Consider the following 17,753-nt stretch of genomic DNA (forward strand, 5'->3'; position numbering starts at 1 on the left):
CCAATTTTCCCCCAAGGAATGGTCCAAGCTCCACTCCCCCCTGACTTCACTGGGCTGGGACCTGACCCCCTTGGTCCTATCCTTCAGGTGTCCTTTTCCCATTCTCACCACCGTCCCCAGCACTCGGTACAGAGGGGACAGTGGGGGCCCCTAGGACAGTAGCGCTTCTGGGGCAGGAGGATGGGGGAAGGCGGGGGGAGGCGGGGGCAGAGCAGTGGAACCCGCAGCCTTCAGCTGTTGGATCCTCTGTCAGCTGAACCGCTTCTGACAGGGCCCAGATGGGACCAGTCCACGCACACAAAGCAAAAGCCGACCGCTTAGCGAGAGGCAGAGCCAACCAGGCAGGAGGCCAGAGAAAGAGATAAAGAAGGAACTGAAATCTCGTGGCCCCCGCAGCGCCCTGCAGCAATGAGCTCCCAGGGAGGCACTGGGAGACCCCACACCTTCGTACTGGTGGCACTGGGCCATGCTGCGGTGTCCCCGGCTCCCAGCGAGGCGCTGCCGGGCCACAAGCAGACATCTGCTGACACCCTGCTATGGGAAACGCCCCAGCGTGGGGGGGCCCTTTCCAGGAAAACCCACCCCATTTGATCTGCAACCCTATCAAAAGGGGAAAATGCCGATTTCCCCAAGGTGATTCTGGGCTCTGGGAGGAGGGAGAGCTGGTGAGCAGTTCCAGAGCCAAAGCAGCTCAGCACCCTGGCCGGGGGCCAGGCACTTTTCATGTGGATTCCCAGCCCCAGCCAGGAGGTTCTCGGCTGCTGGAGGAGCCCTAACTCAAACCAGGTGCCTCAGGAAGGAAAACGCTCCAACAGGCAAACTCGGCCGCTCTCCCTCAAAAACAACACAGGGCAATCACGCACATTTCACTGCAGTAACCTCCCTGGAAGGCAGCTCTGTGCTTCAAACGGAACGCTGACCTCCCTCGGGCAGAGCGCACGGAACCCAGACCGCAAGCACAGGACACGAGCAGGATGGAGACTGCTGCAGCGAGCGGCTCTTCCAACCGAGGGACTGTAGGATTCTGGGACGGATAGCGGCCGTGGCCCTGACCCCCATTGGAGCCCCCGGCACTCACACCACGCAGCAGCCACACCGCAGCCCCCGCCCCACGGCTCCGAAGGCCGCGCTTGCCCGGCTCACCCCGCGATGACGATGAAGAAGTCCAGGCGGTTCCACGTGTCCCCCAGGTAGCACTTCTTCCCGAAGATCCCCAGCGCGATCATCTTGACTATCATCTCCACGGCGAAGAAGGCAAAGATGAAATCGTCGAAGCTCTGCAAAAGAAACGGAGCGGGGGTGAGGGGCGGCCGGCACCCGCCCCAATTGCAGCCGCAGCGCGTGCTCGGCGCAGCTCAGTACCTGCAGGATGCGGCAGCGCGGCGAGTCACAGGCGATGTCCTCGCAGGGGTGGAACATGCCCAGCGTCACGCAGTTGAGCAGGATCACCAGCATGCTCACACGCTCGAACCAGCTGCGTGGGGAGCGGTCAAGGAAGCGCGGCACCGGGCACCCGCGTCCCCTCAGCCCGGCACTCTGCACCGCAGCCCTGGTTTTGTCCCCTCTGTAATGGATTGGGAACAGCAGAGGGTGACGCACCCCGGGGTGCTGTGTGCCACCTGTGACACCCCAAGAACCGCCCCCCCCGTCGGCAGCACAAGCACTAAGTGCCATGCATCTGTCATCAAATGACTCTCAAACTCAAGCACGCCTTCCCTTCTCCAACACCTTTCCTTAACCCTTCTTTCCTACCCTCCCATTGGTACCTGGCACACAGAAGCTGCCAAGTGCAGGCAGGAGCAGTGAGCGCTGCACCCAGCGTCTGCTCCTTGCCTTCCCAGCAGGGTGCTGCCCACAGCCACGATCCCCTGCTCTGCTGTTTGGGATCCCGAGTGCCAACGGATGGCTTATTTTCCCCACGGTGACAGCAGTGGCTGCTGTGAATGTGGAAATGCTATAAAATTAGAGATGCGTGACAGGAGTGCTCGTTGCTGATATGATGGATTAAAAAATTAAATTAAAAGAACGATATAAACTTTTAGGGGAAAAAAAAAACCCACCACACCATTAATTTCCTCTCTTGACATTTTACAGAAAAGCACTTTAACAACATTACAATTTTCTATTAACTATGTCACATCTTATCCCAGGGGCGTTCCCCTGAAGTCAGCGACTGAACTGCTCATTCCCAGCCCAAATTAAGGCTGTCAAAGCCATTAACCTAAAAGGCGAGGGGCTGGTGGGGCCCAGCAGTGCCCAGCCCTGCACTCAGAGCATAGCCGGGGCCGTGCACGTCGCTGCTTTCCTGAACACAACGACCTGCATCGCTGCAGAGCGCGCTGAGTGCGTGCATCCCTCCAGACCGCCAAGGGCAGAAAGACACAGAACCGCAGAGCGAAGGCGCAGAGCCACAGAGCCCTGGCAGCCGGCACAGTGTGCCAGCAGGGAACTCCCAGCTTTGGGGCAGGGCTGGGAGCACTGGGAGCGCCCTTGGCACACAGGAGCTGTGGGTGCGTGCGCCCACGCTGCCATAGTACCAAGGGGTGAGCCCGCGGAACGACCCCGTGCGAACTCCTGTGCAATCACACGGCGCTGAGTCACCGCCCGGCGCTGGCAATCTGGGTCGTTTAATCTGGAGAAATGTTTACAAGCTATTGGAAGAGGAATTCCGACTGCCAGGTTGCGGCGATGGGCTGGGATGTTTATCCCAAATATAGCCCTGCAGGGGCACCGCTGAGGGCACGCAGGGTGCACGGCAGCGCTCCCGGCTCGAGGGGCTCGGAACGCATCCGTCAGCACTCCTGGCTCTGCCCAGCTCTGGAGAAAAGGAGGAATTAAAAACCCACCCGACAGTAAGATCCCAAATTGGTGACAGAATGAGTGAGCGTCTGACAAGGGCTGCGCGAGATGCTCAGCACGGAAGCGAGGAGGCTCAGCGGAGCCCACGGGGTCGGACGGGAGCCTGGAGAGCCAGACGGGCAGATGGAGCTCCCGGCACGCCGCGTTCCTGCGGGAGCTCAGCTCTCCTCGCGTGGCCGCAGCAGGACTGCAGCCCGCACGCGTGCCCAGGGCCCGTCCCATATCCACTGCTGTGCCACACACCCCCAGTGCCACCCAGCCCCAAACAAGCATCCCCTGGTACGTCGCCTGCGGAGCGTGGCAGGGCTCTATTTGCTGATGGCATTTATTTCTCCCAGCTTTAATGCAGAGGCACTTATCAGCACGTCGCTCCCTCTGGCAAGCGCATTTCAGCCCAATATAACACTTTCCCCTGATTTAATGTCCCCGGGATGGGGCAGGCGAGGGAGCGCAGGGCCCGTGTTAACGTGCAGCTGAGAGATCGGAAGGTTGGGGGTTACTTTTTTTTTTTGCCTTTTTTTTTTTTTCCAGCTGAATGAAACGTTAAGCTCTTTCTTCTGCTAATGGGATTTCCAGAGCTGCACAAAGTGCTGATGGCTCCGGCTTTGTACCGCCGTTGTTTGAGCCCAGGGGCTGACAAAGGCAAACTTCAATTAACAGGAGGTGCGGCACTGAATGCTGCACTGGCAGCAAAGGGGAAAAGCCGCGCAGGGACCTGGGCTGGGGAGCCCTGCACCAGCAGCCACCATGGGCCACCATCCCGTGTCCCTGGGCCTCTGTCCCCTCCTGGCAGTGCTCAGTGAATGACCCACGCCCCATAGACACCATGCACGGTCGCTGCAGCCCTCTGTGTGCCATGGGATGCCTGACCCCCCGCCCCGGGGTCACCCACCCCACCATCATCATGCCTAGAACCCTGCCTCTTTACCACAAGCAGCAGCTCTCTACTTCTGCCACAGTGGCATATCCAGCACGGCTGCCATCACTTCCCTCTTAAAATTTAAAAAATGAAAAGCACATGAGAATGTAAATGCCCGGAAGTCAATTTCTCGCTGGAACGGAGCCTTCATCCCCAACAAACGCCCTCGAGCCCCGCGCTACACCTGCACACGCACGGCTGAGCACAACCCTTGGTAATTAAGAGGCAAGAGCCCAAGATTCAATTAGCCAGCGCTCCCCAGCTTAATGTAATCAACAGAGGAAGATATTGCATTATGTTTGCTGTGATTTGGTTGCTGAAGTTGGGATTAAATTCTGCAGCAATGAATTAAAGGGCCGTGGCTGGAGGGCAGCAGCCGCCCGCTTGGCTCGGGGACGGCTCTGGGCATCGTCCCCCTGCTCTGCACGGCCCTTTGGGGCACAGGCTGCTGCTGGACAAACGTGCAGGAAGCACGGTCAAAGCCCGGAAAATTTTGTGCAAATGCAATGTGAGAATTGGGTTGAAATGTGACAGCCTTCCCCTGCAGTGTCACCGATCCCACCAGCTTAGGAGCGACACCGGGATAAGCTGCAGACGTTAATGAGAGCGGAGTTTGAGGCTTCATTCACATCATCAATTCCAGAAATAGAGCCTTTGACAGGAGCATAATGGGACTTCCAGGGCCTGGCCTTTGGGGGAGAGGCGAGCGGCAGCGCTAAGATCCTAAAACATTAATTTGGGCCGTTTGCAAGGAACGCTCCAAGTGCTCGCAGAGTTAATCTGCATCTTGGGTGGAAATAAGAACCCATTCCCTGCGCCAGCTCCGAGCGCGCTGCCAGCAGAAGGGCTGAGCGCCGTGCCCCGTGGGGCGGCCATAGGGTTCTGCTTTGGTGGGCACGGCAGCGAGGGGCCGGCGCTTGGACGAGGCGATCTTAGCGGTCTTTTCCCACCTCAGTGGCTCTACGATTCCTACACAACCCCGCACGTTTCACGGGATTTGGGTTCATTTTCTGAGCACCATTCCACTCCCCAACCCCGCAAAGTGCCCCCAGCTGCCACCAGCACCCAGCAGAGCGCAGCACCTTCACCGCCCCTCTGCAGGAAAGAGAGATTGCTTTTAATAGGGGAAAATGAGAATTTCTGGGAAGAACCACCTCGATCGCCCTTTAGTTTCCCCCCAGCTGCACAGCCCATGCTGGCAGCAGGACCGGGGGCTTCTCCCCCCCTGGGGAAGGCAGCCGTGCTCCGGGGAGCGCTGAGCGGTGGGGGGGGGTAGGGGGAGGAGGAAGGATGCTGCTGTCAGAGGGGATGGAGCCTGATGAAAAAGACATTTTGTCAAAAAAAAAAACAAATCCCAACAAGGCTCTAATTTCCCTCACTGTTTCAGAATTGTTTCTCCTTTGCCTTTTAGATTTGTACGTCAAGCTTTCCTCCAGTAACCAAAAGGGTTTAAAATCTTACTGCTTACAGAGGAAAAAAATGAAGATAAAAGAGCGCAGCAAGCTGAGTGCCTTGCATAATCCCCAAACTTCGGGAGCCGGAGCTTTTAAGCACAGCCCTACGTCTCCCCACCATGAGCTGCTGGGGGGGTGGCACAGCTCAGGGGCTGGCACTGGCGTGGGGGGGCTGTTTTGTTAGAAAACCAATGAATAGAATCAAGTTTCCGGCCGCAGCCCCGCAGTGTGAATTCACCCCTGCTCCTCCTCCTCGCCCCAGGGGCGAGCATGGGAAAACCAAGCAGAAACACCCAACCTCGCTCCCCCTCCATTCCCGTCACTGTTTTTGCACCTTCTGGTGACAGCATGGGACAAGTGGCCCTCCCACGGGTGGGACCGCGTGGGCAGGCGCTGTGCTATCCCCGTCCCATCCCACTGGGAAGCCCTGAGGACTGGCTCATGCCATGAGGCACAACGTTGTCTTGAGCAGCAAATCCCCTCCTGACGGGCTCCTCCCAGCAGTGGTCACATTTACAGCTCGCTCAGCGCCATCCTGGTGCACCGTGACATTCTTAAGGCTTCTCCCACCAGCCCCTAAGAAGTGCAGAGTAAATACACACAACCCCATACACACAACCCCCAAATACACACATATTTAAATGCACTGTCCCTTAGAAATGCCCTTAATGCCTCCAAGAAATGCAGTGTGCAGAGAGCACCAGTGCTTGCTTGGGAAAGGTCCCCAGTGCAAAGCCCCATCAAGCCCAGGAACCAGAGCCATCCCCGTGGCAGGGCTCCCAGCAGCTGCACCGGGATGCTCAGGATGCTCAGGATGCTCAGGATACACCGTCCCTGCCCCAGCTTGCTGCATTACCCAAGACAAAGCTGTTATGCAAGGTTCCCTAAACAAGTTGCGGTGAAACCTTTACAACATCCTACACCAACACATCGTTGGGATATGTCACATATTTGTCTTATTTTGTTCCTTCTTTGTCCTTTTTTTAGTCTCCTACTTTTTCCCCCTTGGAAGTACGCTGGTTCCCATGGAAACAATGATGTTATGGGTATGGACAGAGCTCCGGTGACGTCCACAGGTTGGGTATAAAAGCGGATTTATGTAACGCTGAGGACTAACGGAATGGCAGAGGGCTCTGAGCACGGCCATGTGTGTGGCACAGTGCTCCCGTGTCGGGGACTCCGCTTGGTCAGCCGGGTTCAGCACAAAGCGGGGAGGAACGAGGGGAGGAGGAGATCCTGAAGGCAGGGGAAGGTGGGTCGGGATGGTTGCCGCGATCCCCCAAGTGCCAGCCGAGGGGCGGCAGGAGGGCGGTGCAGCACCGCAGTGCAGCAGCGGGGCCGGGCTGAGGCTGCTCGCTGCACATCAGACCCATGAGCACGTTCAGTGCCAAGACCTCCAGAGGGGGAGCAGCGCTGGGGCATTTCTGAGCAAATACGTTCATTTGCACCGTGCTGTGGCTCAGCCTTGCCTCCACCATCACCCACTGCTCACCCCAACAGCATCCTCCAGGCCTGGCCGAGCCAAGGCTCTGTGCACTGCCGCCTTCCTATGGGTGATAGAGCTCAGACTTCGAGTTTGGTCTGTTTGCACTCTACAGACAGGGAGGGAGGAGCAGCTTGGGAATCAGCAGAGAAGGAACTGAGGAGGGATGCAGCAGCGCAGCGACATTCAGCTCCAGCAGGCCTGGATCTTCTGGCCGCGGCCGCATCTGCACAGCGCTCCCTCCCCTTTCCCACCCTGATATTTTAATCACAGAAGGGTATGAGCTCAAAACCCCCAAGGAAACCCTGCCAAGCTCTACAAAAAGCTCAGAGGACAAATCCAAGGACAAACCTGGCATCATTTTAACCCTATGGGCCGAGATAGGGCAGAAGCCATAGGAACCATGCAGCTAAAGCAGAGCAGGGGACAAAGACCTCATGTTCTCCTCTTTTCCCCACGCTGCCACCAGTGCCGTGTCCTGGGGGCACCATTCTGGGCCCCTCCTCCCTGCAGCTCCCACGTTGCCACAGCAGTGGCAATAACCACGGTGACAGCATCCTCAGGGGCCGTGCACGGGCCCTTCTCAATTAGCCGTCTGCATTAATTGGTGCTGGGTATGGCTTTCCATAGGCGTGCAAAAGGAGTACAGTTCTGGGGCGACTCCAGGTACCCGCAAAGTTTTGGCTACTTTTTCTGACCCAGCTTCAAATAAATTAAAAAAAAAAAAAAAGAGATGTTTACAAAGTCTGCACATGATGATGAGTTTCCAAATGGACTGCTTCAATGTTTCGCTCGGAAACGGAGCCAACATTTCCCTTCTAAAAAAAAATATCAACAGAAAATACAATATTTCATTGCAGGTTAAGTACTTAATTAGACAGAGACCATCTTGCACGCTTCAGATTTTCAAGTCTAAGACCAAAAACAAATAACGTTATCAGCACACGCGACGCAGGGCTCCCACACCCGGGTGAGCACCGCAGTGATGCCAGCCCACCGGGGCTGGGGGCAGAGCTGGATCCCCACCAGCACCAGCAATCATAGGAACAGAAGTACAGAATCATACAGTACCAAAGATCGTCCAGTTCCACCGCCCGTGCTGCGGGCAGGGACCACGCACTTATTCCATCCTCTCCTTGCTCCTGCACACAGATCTGTGCCTGCGGTGGGAAGCCGTTCATCAGCAGATCATTGCTGAGCGGAGGTGGGGGGGGGCTGTGGAAGCAGAGGTGAGGAGCGGGGCGGGGGCACCCAGCCACCGAGCACCGGCATCGTCACGGCACCAGCACGCAGGCACGGCACACAGCCCAGCTCCAGGCGCCCGCCAGGCGCTCGGTTTGCTGCGCTACAAACACCGCGCTCACCCGATCCACCTCGCGACTCGAATTCAAGATTTTTTCTCCTTTTTCAGGGGGAAAAGGGCACCTCATTCCGCTCTAGGATTTGAGCATCTGCACACACAGAGCTTGTTACAGGGAGCCCTGGCTGCTGGCAAGCTGCAACAAGCCCCAACAGCTAACGCAGGCGCACAGCCCACCCCCCGGGACACATCACTGGGGGGGAACAGCTGCAGCCCAGCACCAGGCGGGAGCAGGCACGGCCCCAGCACGGCCGGCACCGAGCTCGGGTGGCTTCTGCTGCAGAGTGGAAGTGTGCTTTAAAAATTCATGTAGAACAAAATAATCTCCAGAAAATAAAAGTGCGGTTTCTCTTCCATTAGTCACGTATCACCAGCTTCGCTGAAACGGCTGCAGCCTCCAGCTCGTCCCGTACCGCCCGGCCTCGCTCCATCGCTGCCGCGCCTCCCCCCGCTTCTCACCTCTGCTCTCTGCTCAGGAGCAGGCACCAAAGCGCTGCCCCTGCCCCAGCCCACGGCCGCATCTCGCTCCAACCCCATCGGGTTCAATCATTCGCCCCCTAAAGCACAACGCTCAATCCCGTGCACTAATAAAGCAAAAAGGAGGCAGCACATAAAGGCAGCGGGCACAGGACCGCGCGGCCATCGCTCACCGGCAGCTGCCGGAGCCGTGCCCGGTGCCAGCAGCCGGGTGGGTCGGAGCTGCAGGCAGGAGCCCGGAGCGCAGCGCGGCCCAGCAGCACGCGGCTCTGCCGTGCGGGGACACGAGCACTCCCCGTCCATTTGCACCTCATAAAATTCTCATTGCTTTCTCCAGTAAGGCGCGCAGTGCCCGCACCGCCTCTGGTTACAAACACCACGATGAGCGCGGCGTGGAGGGCTGCTCGGGGCTCTCCTCTAAGGAAAACCCCGCATTTTGCTTTTGCCGCTCATACTGTTGTACCGATTACTGATCAACGGTCACAGCTTGGGGAGCGGTGGCAGAACCGAGAGCCCCGCCCCGCGTTCTCCTTTGGGCGCTGCTGAGCCTGCGGATCCGGGCGCCCCGCGCTCCCCCGGCTGCACCGCGGCCGCTCGGCGCGTTTCTCCCGCTGGAGCTCAAAGGAATCGGAGCGCGCCAGGTGCCGCCCCAGGGAGCTGAGCAGGGCGCTGCTGAAACCAGGCCGCTCGCCCAGGTGCTGAGCTACGGACTGGGGCCGGCTAAAATTAGCCAGAAAGCTGCGCCCGTCCCGCTCCCCCAGCCCCTGCCTCGGCTTCTAAAACCAGCGAGGAGAAGAAAAATTATTCCTCTCCGACCCTTTCAAGAGCACTCGGAGATCTCGGGCTGACAGCGCGATTTGGTGCAGACGTCTTCATTACTCTTCCCCTCCGCGGAGCGGTGTTAAATTTTTCTCCATATAAAGTCATTTTCTAAATTAGGTGAAGACGGTGAGTTTTGCGCTGGGCACATGTGGATATTTTTATAAAATGTTTAAAACTTCCCGTCTGACTTTTCCTGCCCTTGAAGGACGATGCACCAAATTAAACCTTCCCGTGACCCCATTTCGTGCCACATCTGAGGACTCCCGAGCAAGACTTTGCCATGGAGCAACACCAGCACGTTCGCTTCGCTGGGGGTGAAAACGGCAACGTTTGGTGCTCGGGGTGCACAGGGACAGGGGGAGTCGGGGACAGCCCCCTGAAGGGGTCACACATGGGATCCCAATGGGACACCAGGTCCCATTGCTGCTCCCTGGGCCAGCAGCGGGTGCGGGGTGGTGGCCCCTCCCGTGGGTCCCACAGCCACAGGGCAGCTCCGGCCACTGCCTGGGAAAGGGCGAGCACGGTCGCATGCTGGGGACTGGACAGGGTCACAGGGCCGGGCAGGCTGCAGTGTGCACTTAACCCTTGCAGTGCCCTCCCGGGGGCGGTGATCCTCCAGGCGGGGGTCACGGTGCTACAGGGAGAGGGCACGGAGCTGCCCCGGGTGGGAGACGTGTCCCCCCTGCATGGGGAGCTGCTGTCACCCACCTGTGCGGATCAAGGGGGACGGAATGCCAGCAGGGGAGCGGACCCTGGCTGGGACACGGAGTGGGGACAGAGGTGGCACAGCTGAACACCAACACAGAAGTTTTATATCCCCAAAACAACTTCTTGCCCTGAGATTTTTGTTATTTTTAACATTGCTGCGGTATTGTAAATATCCACCCGGTAGGACACTTGCCTGCAAGCTGCGGGCTCATGCTCCGGTCCGGGGCAACTTCATTGCACAGCTCTGAGAGACGCTCGCAGCAGGTGGAGGGCAGCCAGAGGAAGGGCTGATCTGCGGGGAAAGGCCGAGGGAATGCAATCATCCCATGGCGAGGAGGCCACGGCCCCACCCCAGCATGGTGGGGAGCGGAGCTGCGGGGTCTTCTGCCCGGGGCAGCACTCCAAAACAGCCCGGTGCTCTGGGTAGGTGTGCTGCCAGGACCCCTCCAGCAGCTCTGCTCCCTGCCCTGTCCCCAGCCCACAGGTGGCTGCGGTGGGGCCGGGACAACCACGTGCCTCCTGCAGGATCCAGAAGGTGGCTCTTCCCCACAGAACCCTGAGCCTTCCTCGGGGGTTCAGCAGTGAGCCCCCCCTGAGGCTTGGCACATGGCACCCTCTCAGTATCATCTGGTGCATCCCTGTCCCGCTCACAGCCCCCATCCCACAACAGGGACTGAACCACCCGTAGGAAGGGTGCACACCTCCTGGCTCACGTGGCATTGCATACCCAGAACCACATAGAATGCGGCCCTAGAGTCTCACTTCTGCTCCAAGGAGGTTCCCATGCAAAAGACTTCCCCAAGCACAGGAAAATTCAAAGCCAGACGCAGGGGAAAGGCACAAGGATGGGAGCCCAGGGGCACTTTGAATCCCCCCACGGCACTGTGGGCGCACGGGGATGGGGTGCTTGCCACCTGATTCCCACGGGAGCCACGAAAATTGGGCACCGGCCACAGAAAGCTCTGAACTGAGCACTGCAGCTGCTCACAGCCAAACCCAGTTCTCAGAGCCTTCGGGGGTCAGGAACCCGCAGAGCGAGCTACGTGTCTGCATCAAAGGCGGTCGCCATCGGAGCCCTCCAAATAACGCACGCAAACAGATGGTTTGCAAATAAACAGAGCAAGCCAAAAATCACCAGCGGAAGCGACGGGGGGAAGGAATTCTCTCTGCTCGAAGAAGGTTGCGATCCGCTTGTGGGCAGCCCAAGGAATGAATGTGGTGACGTTGGTCAAGCCAGTGTATTAGGTCACTTATTCACGATGAATTATTCACCCTGATCTACAGGGGGGAGAAGGAAAGCAGCAACGAGGGCCCGGTGCGGAGCGATGAGCGCTGCTGCGGGGCTGGAGCAGGAGGCACCAAGCGATGCCTTGCTAGGGATGGATGCTGGGGGTGGGAAGGGACTGCAATCACCTCATCTCTTGCAGCATCCATGAGACTTCTCTGGGCAACCATTCCAGTGCCTTCCCACCCTCTGCATGAAGACCTTCCTCCCAGAAGTTGTATTCCTGGCTATTTCAGCCAGATTCAAGGCACCAGACGGTGGGAACGACGCAACAGGACACAAGGGCTCGCAGCTCAGAGCAATGAAATGCAACCAAACCCTTCTCCCCAGGGCCACCCGCTCCATACAGCCCCAGGAGGGTATTTCCAGCAAAGCCAGCCAGCAGCCCTGGCGCTGATGGGCATGCCTATGGGGGAAGTCCAAATGAAAAGTGGGGGGAGGAAATAAATAAATAAGCACTGAGCGGAGTGCAGGACTCGAGGGGCAACTTTGCCAGAACGATAAATAAATAAATAAATAAAGTAATTAAAAAGGCACCTCCCGGGATGAAGCCTCCACCCAAAAGGTGCGGGAGCCTCAAACACACCCCGAGCACATGGGGCTGCCGCCTTCCCGCGCCCCGGCCCCGCTCCTGGCCCCGTGTGAACGCGGCGCGGTGCTGCTCTGCCTTCCTCAGGGCCGTCACTCCCAGGGAGCCACTTCCTCTGCAGTGACGTGACCACGCTCCCCCGAGGGCTCAGCTGCCCTGGGAGCCATTCTCAGGCCCATAAAACCGCAGCTGGGCCGGGGTGGCTCGAGGATGGGAGCGGCGAGGACGCAGAGCCCATCCCATGCAGCCGCTGCACAGTGGCACGGGATACACAGAGCTCTGTTTGGCTGTTCCTACAACACAGCTTGTGCAGAATGCGAACCCGTTCCCTGGGGTTATTATTAGAAGCAAGATATTTAAATCAGAAAGTGAAGCAGTGGCTGCGGGATGTGCCAGGGCTGAGCTCTGACCCACCCCATCCCCATCCCCATCGGCTCCATGCAGGTTTATGGGGCCCTGGGGAGCAGTAGGGCCGCTGCGTTGGCGAACCCCGCCTGGGGAAATAGCAGGTGCTGTGGAACAGCAGCTGCCAAGATAAAGTTATAGAGATACATAAATATTTTAAAAAGGAGAATACAAAATTGTGGGAGCAACAGGAAGGTCACAAGCGGTGGGACTGAAGGCAGAGAGTTGCCTGTTGCCAATCCTCATGTCACATCAGTGTTTGGGGACGATGTGCTTCCCTGCAACACCCACGCTGCAGATGGGGACGCTGATGCAGGATGGGTCCTTGGGGCTTCTGACCCCCCGGGACCCCACACCTCACAGGGCACTGATGGATCCCTGCAGACCCCAAGCCCCTAGGACGCAGGGTGGTGGCAGAGTGGGGCTGGCAGCCCCCTGGGTGGCGGTCCCCATCACATGCCTCCCCCTCCCCACGGGGACACAGGGCTCATGGGATGCATGCAGGCACCAGGAGATGCCTCCAGCACGGCTCCCCACTCCAGCCCCACATTTCACCCCCAGGAAGGCCAAAACCTCCTGGGTCTCCCAGCAGCTATGCTGAGCCCATGCTGACATTATCAATTAACAGAAGGGTTTGGGCAGAAGGGACCTGCCAGCCCTGGGGTCCCAGCATCATGCAGATGCAGGAACCCATCGGCATGACACGCTGCTTCCCCCCACCCTCCTTGCTGGCTCCCTCCCATTGCTCCTCATGTCTCTCCAATATAAACATTTCAGCTTTTTCCTCCTCCCAGCAGTAACCCGCATGCTATCAGCAGCACTGGGGCAGTCCTGTTCTGACTAAGGGCAGTGGTGATGCTCTGCAAGATCCCCAACCCAAACTGACCCAGCATCCCAAAACCACCCCAAAATCCCACATGAGCACAGCACGCAGCAGCCCCAGCCCCATTATCTGCTCAGCAGCCCTCATTTAAAAGCAAGCCCTGCACGCCAGCCCCCTTGAAGAAGCGAGCAGCCACAGAGCAGCAAGGGAAGGAGCCTTCATGGAGCTGTGCGAGACCTGCAGCCCCGCTGCTCAGGGTCGCTCTTGGCCGTGCCGCCGGGGCTCAGTTTGCAGGAGGCCGGGGCCGTGCTGCGGCTGCTGGGGGCTGAGCGGGGCCGCGACGCGCAGTGACGGTGCTTAATCTCCACTCCCCACAACTACACACCCCTGCAGCCCCTCAGCCCGCCCCGTGCCAGCCCCCAGCTCCAGCCCCACGCCATGGGGACATTGCGCCCAAGTCCTCGCTGGGAGGTGATGGGCAGTGTGGAGAGCATCGGTGCTGAGAAAAGAGGATGTGTCAATACAACCCCACGCTGCCGGCGACAGCTCCCCAATGCTTCTGGCCGTTTTCTAAGCAAAATACCCCCCCACGGTAGCATGCAGCCCTGGGGCGGGTGCCGGCTCCTAACCCCAGCTGCACTGGGACCGTGGGAGGTGGGAAGGAGGCAGCGAGTGCGGCACCGATCCTGGCCAGAAATAACCTCCCAGCCCCGCAGGTTTTGCCACCTGTCCCCACCTTCCTCCAGCGCAGCCGGCAACGTCCTGGATTCCTAACCTGGAAAGCAGCGAGGCGGGGCCAGAGCTCTGCTCTTCGGGATGGTGTAAGTCGAGATGCAAGCAGCCCAGGGCAGGGATCATCTCCGCATTATACCCAGCAACGCCAGCAAGTACTGCACCAGTTGTATGCAAAAAACATGTAATAACCATGACGGCTCTCCCCTCCTCCCCACCTTGGTCTCCAGTGCCCACTCAGGCTGCAGGCTGCCTGGGATGGGGCACCCACGGGCGCTGCTGCAGAGCAGAGGGTGCAGCTGAGAACCGAGCGAGCAGCCCTTCCCCAGGGGGTTCACTGCTAACGCCATAATCTCTTCTGCCCACTTGCATCCACTTGGAAGCACAACAAAGGAAAAGCACAACGTGTTGGGTGCCAGCACAGGGCACTGGCAGAGTCATCGCCCCAGTAACACTCTCACAGCCAGATTCCAGCACAGGGCTGCTCGCTGCCCTGAGGTTTGGAAGCAGCCAAACCTTGGGGGTTTGGCCCCGAGCAGCCCTTGGGGGTGCAAACACCAAAACCTCAGCCAACACCACAGCCCCCAGCGCAGCCGCCGCTCGCCCTGGGCGGGCTCCAAGCACAGCATGGCGGCTCCGTGCTCCGATCCCTCGGCGGGGATGGATTAGTTCAGTCACGCAGCCCTATTGATTCGGGAGCATTAATTGGTCTTCACTGTTCAAACAACAACCTCAATTAGCGCCACTTTTCCTTTTTTCCTCCTTTTTTTTTTTTCCCCTGGATCTTTACCCTTGGCTCTGTTCGTTTAAATAACAGAAAACCTCCATCGGCTTTGGGGAGAGGCAGCGTTAACTGTACATTTGTATCCAATTTATAGCAAGGCTCTCTACAGCCTTAACGAACATTCTTCCAAATAAAAGGGGGAAAGAAGGACACTACAGCAGGAGGTGCGTGGAGCGGACCGCCAGCACCCAGCGCACGCCCTGAGCGGGTCCTGCTGATGGGGTCACATCGTCTTCCCAGGGCTGTCCCTCACCTCACCCCAGCCTGGTGCACAGCAGCCCTTCAAGTCACTCTAATTCTCATTATTTCCTTCCAGTGATTTCCCACCCATGGCATCCCAAGCCAAAGCCCAGGAGACGGTGGCCAGGATTTCATGCTGAGTTAAGCTGAGCTGGCTGCAGCCCTCACTGTGGCCAACGCTGGCTCTGCTCTCCCTGAGCCCTACAGTGCTGGGTGACCCCGACCTCAGCCCCACTCTGCCCAGCTCCCGCAGACCCCATGGGGTGAATCCCCCCGAAGCAGCGCCGCGATGAGAAGCCCTGCACTGACTCCTACCCACCTGCCTTCATTTTTCTACAGGCTTGGTAAACGGAGCCCTAGGATTTTCAGCTCCATGCCAAAAACATGCTGGAATTTGGAAGCTGATTCATCAGGTCAGAGATGGGGAGATTTGGGGCATTTGGGCTTTGGAAGATCCCAGGCAGCACAGGAAGAGCAAAGCCGCCCTGCACTGCAGGTTGGTTCTCCACCACGGACAACCAGTGCCAGCCATGGATAAGCCACATGTAAAGGACCAATGTGCCAGCTGCATCGTGCGCCAGGGAGGGGTGGAAGGCAGCACCAGAGACAGGGACCGCAACACCCAGGGCAAGTTATCCAGAGGTATCCAACATTTAAAGGATGCAAAAATGCACAAAAATCCAATTCCTTTAATTGTCGGGGCCGGCAGAAATCCCCACAGCACAGACAAGCATGGATAGAGTGCTCTGGGGTCAGAGAGTTCCACTGGACAGCACACGAGCCCAGGCCCTGCACAAAGCCAGCGAGACCTAGGCACCACTGAGGGTCCCCACCAGCCAGGTGGGGAAAGATGGAAGACAAATGCTTAGCCTGAAAGTTCACCCCAAAAAACCATGACTAGCTCAGTTTACAGCCTTTAAAACAAAAAAAACTGCCAACCTTCTCACAGCACCCACGTTCATTTGCAGCAGTTTACAGAAAGCAGCTACTCCCAAGCACCGGGGCAGTGTGGTTGCCATGACAGGTCTGCACCAACGGGCAAAGGAGGGCTGAGCGCGTCGGCAGGAAACCCTGCAGCATCTGCAAATGAATGAATCCCTACAACTCTCAGCGTGTTAGTGCAAAATCTTGGGAAAAGGATACGTCTGAAACCATCTGGTGCCAGCACTGCACCCAGTACATGCACGTGCCTTGATGTCCACCTTGATGGGGCCCCATCATTCAGTCCCACAACCCCATCCCACCCCACACTGGGACCACCAGCCCCGCCGACCAGGAGGGCACCACCAAGCCCATCAGATTATCAATTTGATTCACTTCCCCAGAGCCTGCAGCGCTCGTGACAAACCATCAGGCATCTCCCCCAGCCCCCAGTCCAGCCCTGTGCCCTGGGAGCTCCTCGCCATCCCAATTCCTGCTCCCGGCCCTGCAGCCCCTGGCGGGGTCACCTCGGGATAAACCCAGAGCAGAGATTTAACGCAGTGATGCTAAAAACCCACCCGGCCCGTTTCCATGGGTACGGGAGGCACATGTTGCTATGTGATGTTCGGTCCGTCGCCATGGAGATGGCGGGGATGTCACCACGCAGGGCTGATTGGTTGCCATGGCTCTTAAAAGGCGTTCGTCCTCCGGGGACCTCCGAGGACCACCGGCTTCCCCCTTCTCTCTCGGATGCCACTGAGGTCCCCAGGACCACAAGGTCACGGTGACGGGTGGCTCTGAGCTGAGATGGGGGCACGCAGCCACACGCTGCTCAGCGCATCCCCCAGTCCTACTTGAGCAGAGCATCCCAGCAACAGGGATCTGTGCGTCACATTATAAACCTCAGCAGCCCCATCCAGGACCCTCAGCCCTACAGTGCAATGGGGTCAGGCCATCTGCTGCTGGGGACCTTGTTCCCGGCTACAAACCATCAGCCTGACCCCGCTGATCCCAAACCACTTCCCAGCAGCTCACGTTGAGGTTTTTATGCGGCTGCATAAGCCCCCGTGCAAAATACTTCTATGCTTTATTAAATAAATTAAAGGTATTATTTTCTCATCATCTTGGTAGGCTTTCTAGGAAGGATATAATTTTTTTATTTAACTTCATTGGACAAAAAAAAAATCCCCACAACCGAAAACCTATAGAAAGGTATATTATCCTGTAGGGGAAAATTAGATTCCTCCTACACAATACTATAGCGCAACTTTAATATAATATATAGGAATATAACACATTATTAAGTGGTATAGTATCTTTCTAGAAAGACCTACAGCATAAGATTCTAAAAATTACTCCAAAAACCTATGAGGTTTCCACCTAGTCCAGCTGGCTTCCTTCCTACTGCATTCTGCAAGGCTTTTCCTCAGAGGCTGAGGATTTAATTGCGTCTCCAAACACTGCCACCATCAGAGAGCGCCTCCAAACGCCTCCGGGTGCAGAGAACCCGAGTGGGGAACCCCACCACGGCCTTGGGATGGATGGACGGACAGGGGATGGACAGACATGGGATGGATGTGACACGGCTCAGTCCTGCACTCAGACACCGCTGATGCGGAGGGGCCGCGCCGGCCCCGTCCCTCGGCTTCACAGAGCCAGCTCCATTTCTCACCGCGCTGTGAGCGGTGCCAGCCCTTCCTGCTCCCCACCCCAGATCCCGGAGCTGTCCAGGCAGCTGTCAGTGTGTGCTCACGTGTGCACCCATCCCTCTGCGAAGCGGAATGGGTTAGGGATAAAAGTTGCCTTTAGCTGTTGCCATAGAGACTCCCTGGCTCAGCACAGAAAACCCAAATCTTGTCAAAAACGGAAGAATTTAAGATTTTAATCAGAGA

The 17,753-nt window shown here is 57.8% G+C and overlaps 1 protein-coding gene across 2 annotated transcripts in view; it reads right to left on the bottom strand.

The window, feature by feature from the left end:
• CACNA1G (calcium voltage-gated channel subunit alpha1 G) overlaps window positions 1-17,753 on the bottom strand; it is a 107,653-nt gene that overhangs the window by 81,279 nt on the left and 8,621 nt on the right. For both annotated transcript variants that reach the window (XM_021414948.1, XM_021414949.1), the window contains exons 2-3: window positions 1,363-1,474; window positions 1,144-1,277 (exon numbers count right to left, since the gene is read on the bottom strand). In XM_021414948.1, the coding sequence (XP_021270623.1) occupies window positions 1,144-1,277; window positions 1,363-1,474 (246 nt within the window). The remainder of the gene's footprint in view (window positions 1-1,143; window positions 1,278-1,362; window positions 1,475-17,753) is intronic.

This window comes from Numida meleagris, chromosome 17 (genome assembly GCF_002078875.1).
Source record: "Numida meleagris isolate 19003 breed g44 Domestic line chromosome 17, NumMel1.0, whole genome shotgun sequence".
NCBI classification, from domain to species: domain Eukaryota; kingdom Metazoa; phylum Chordata; class Aves; order Galliformes; family Numididae; genus Numida; species Numida meleagris.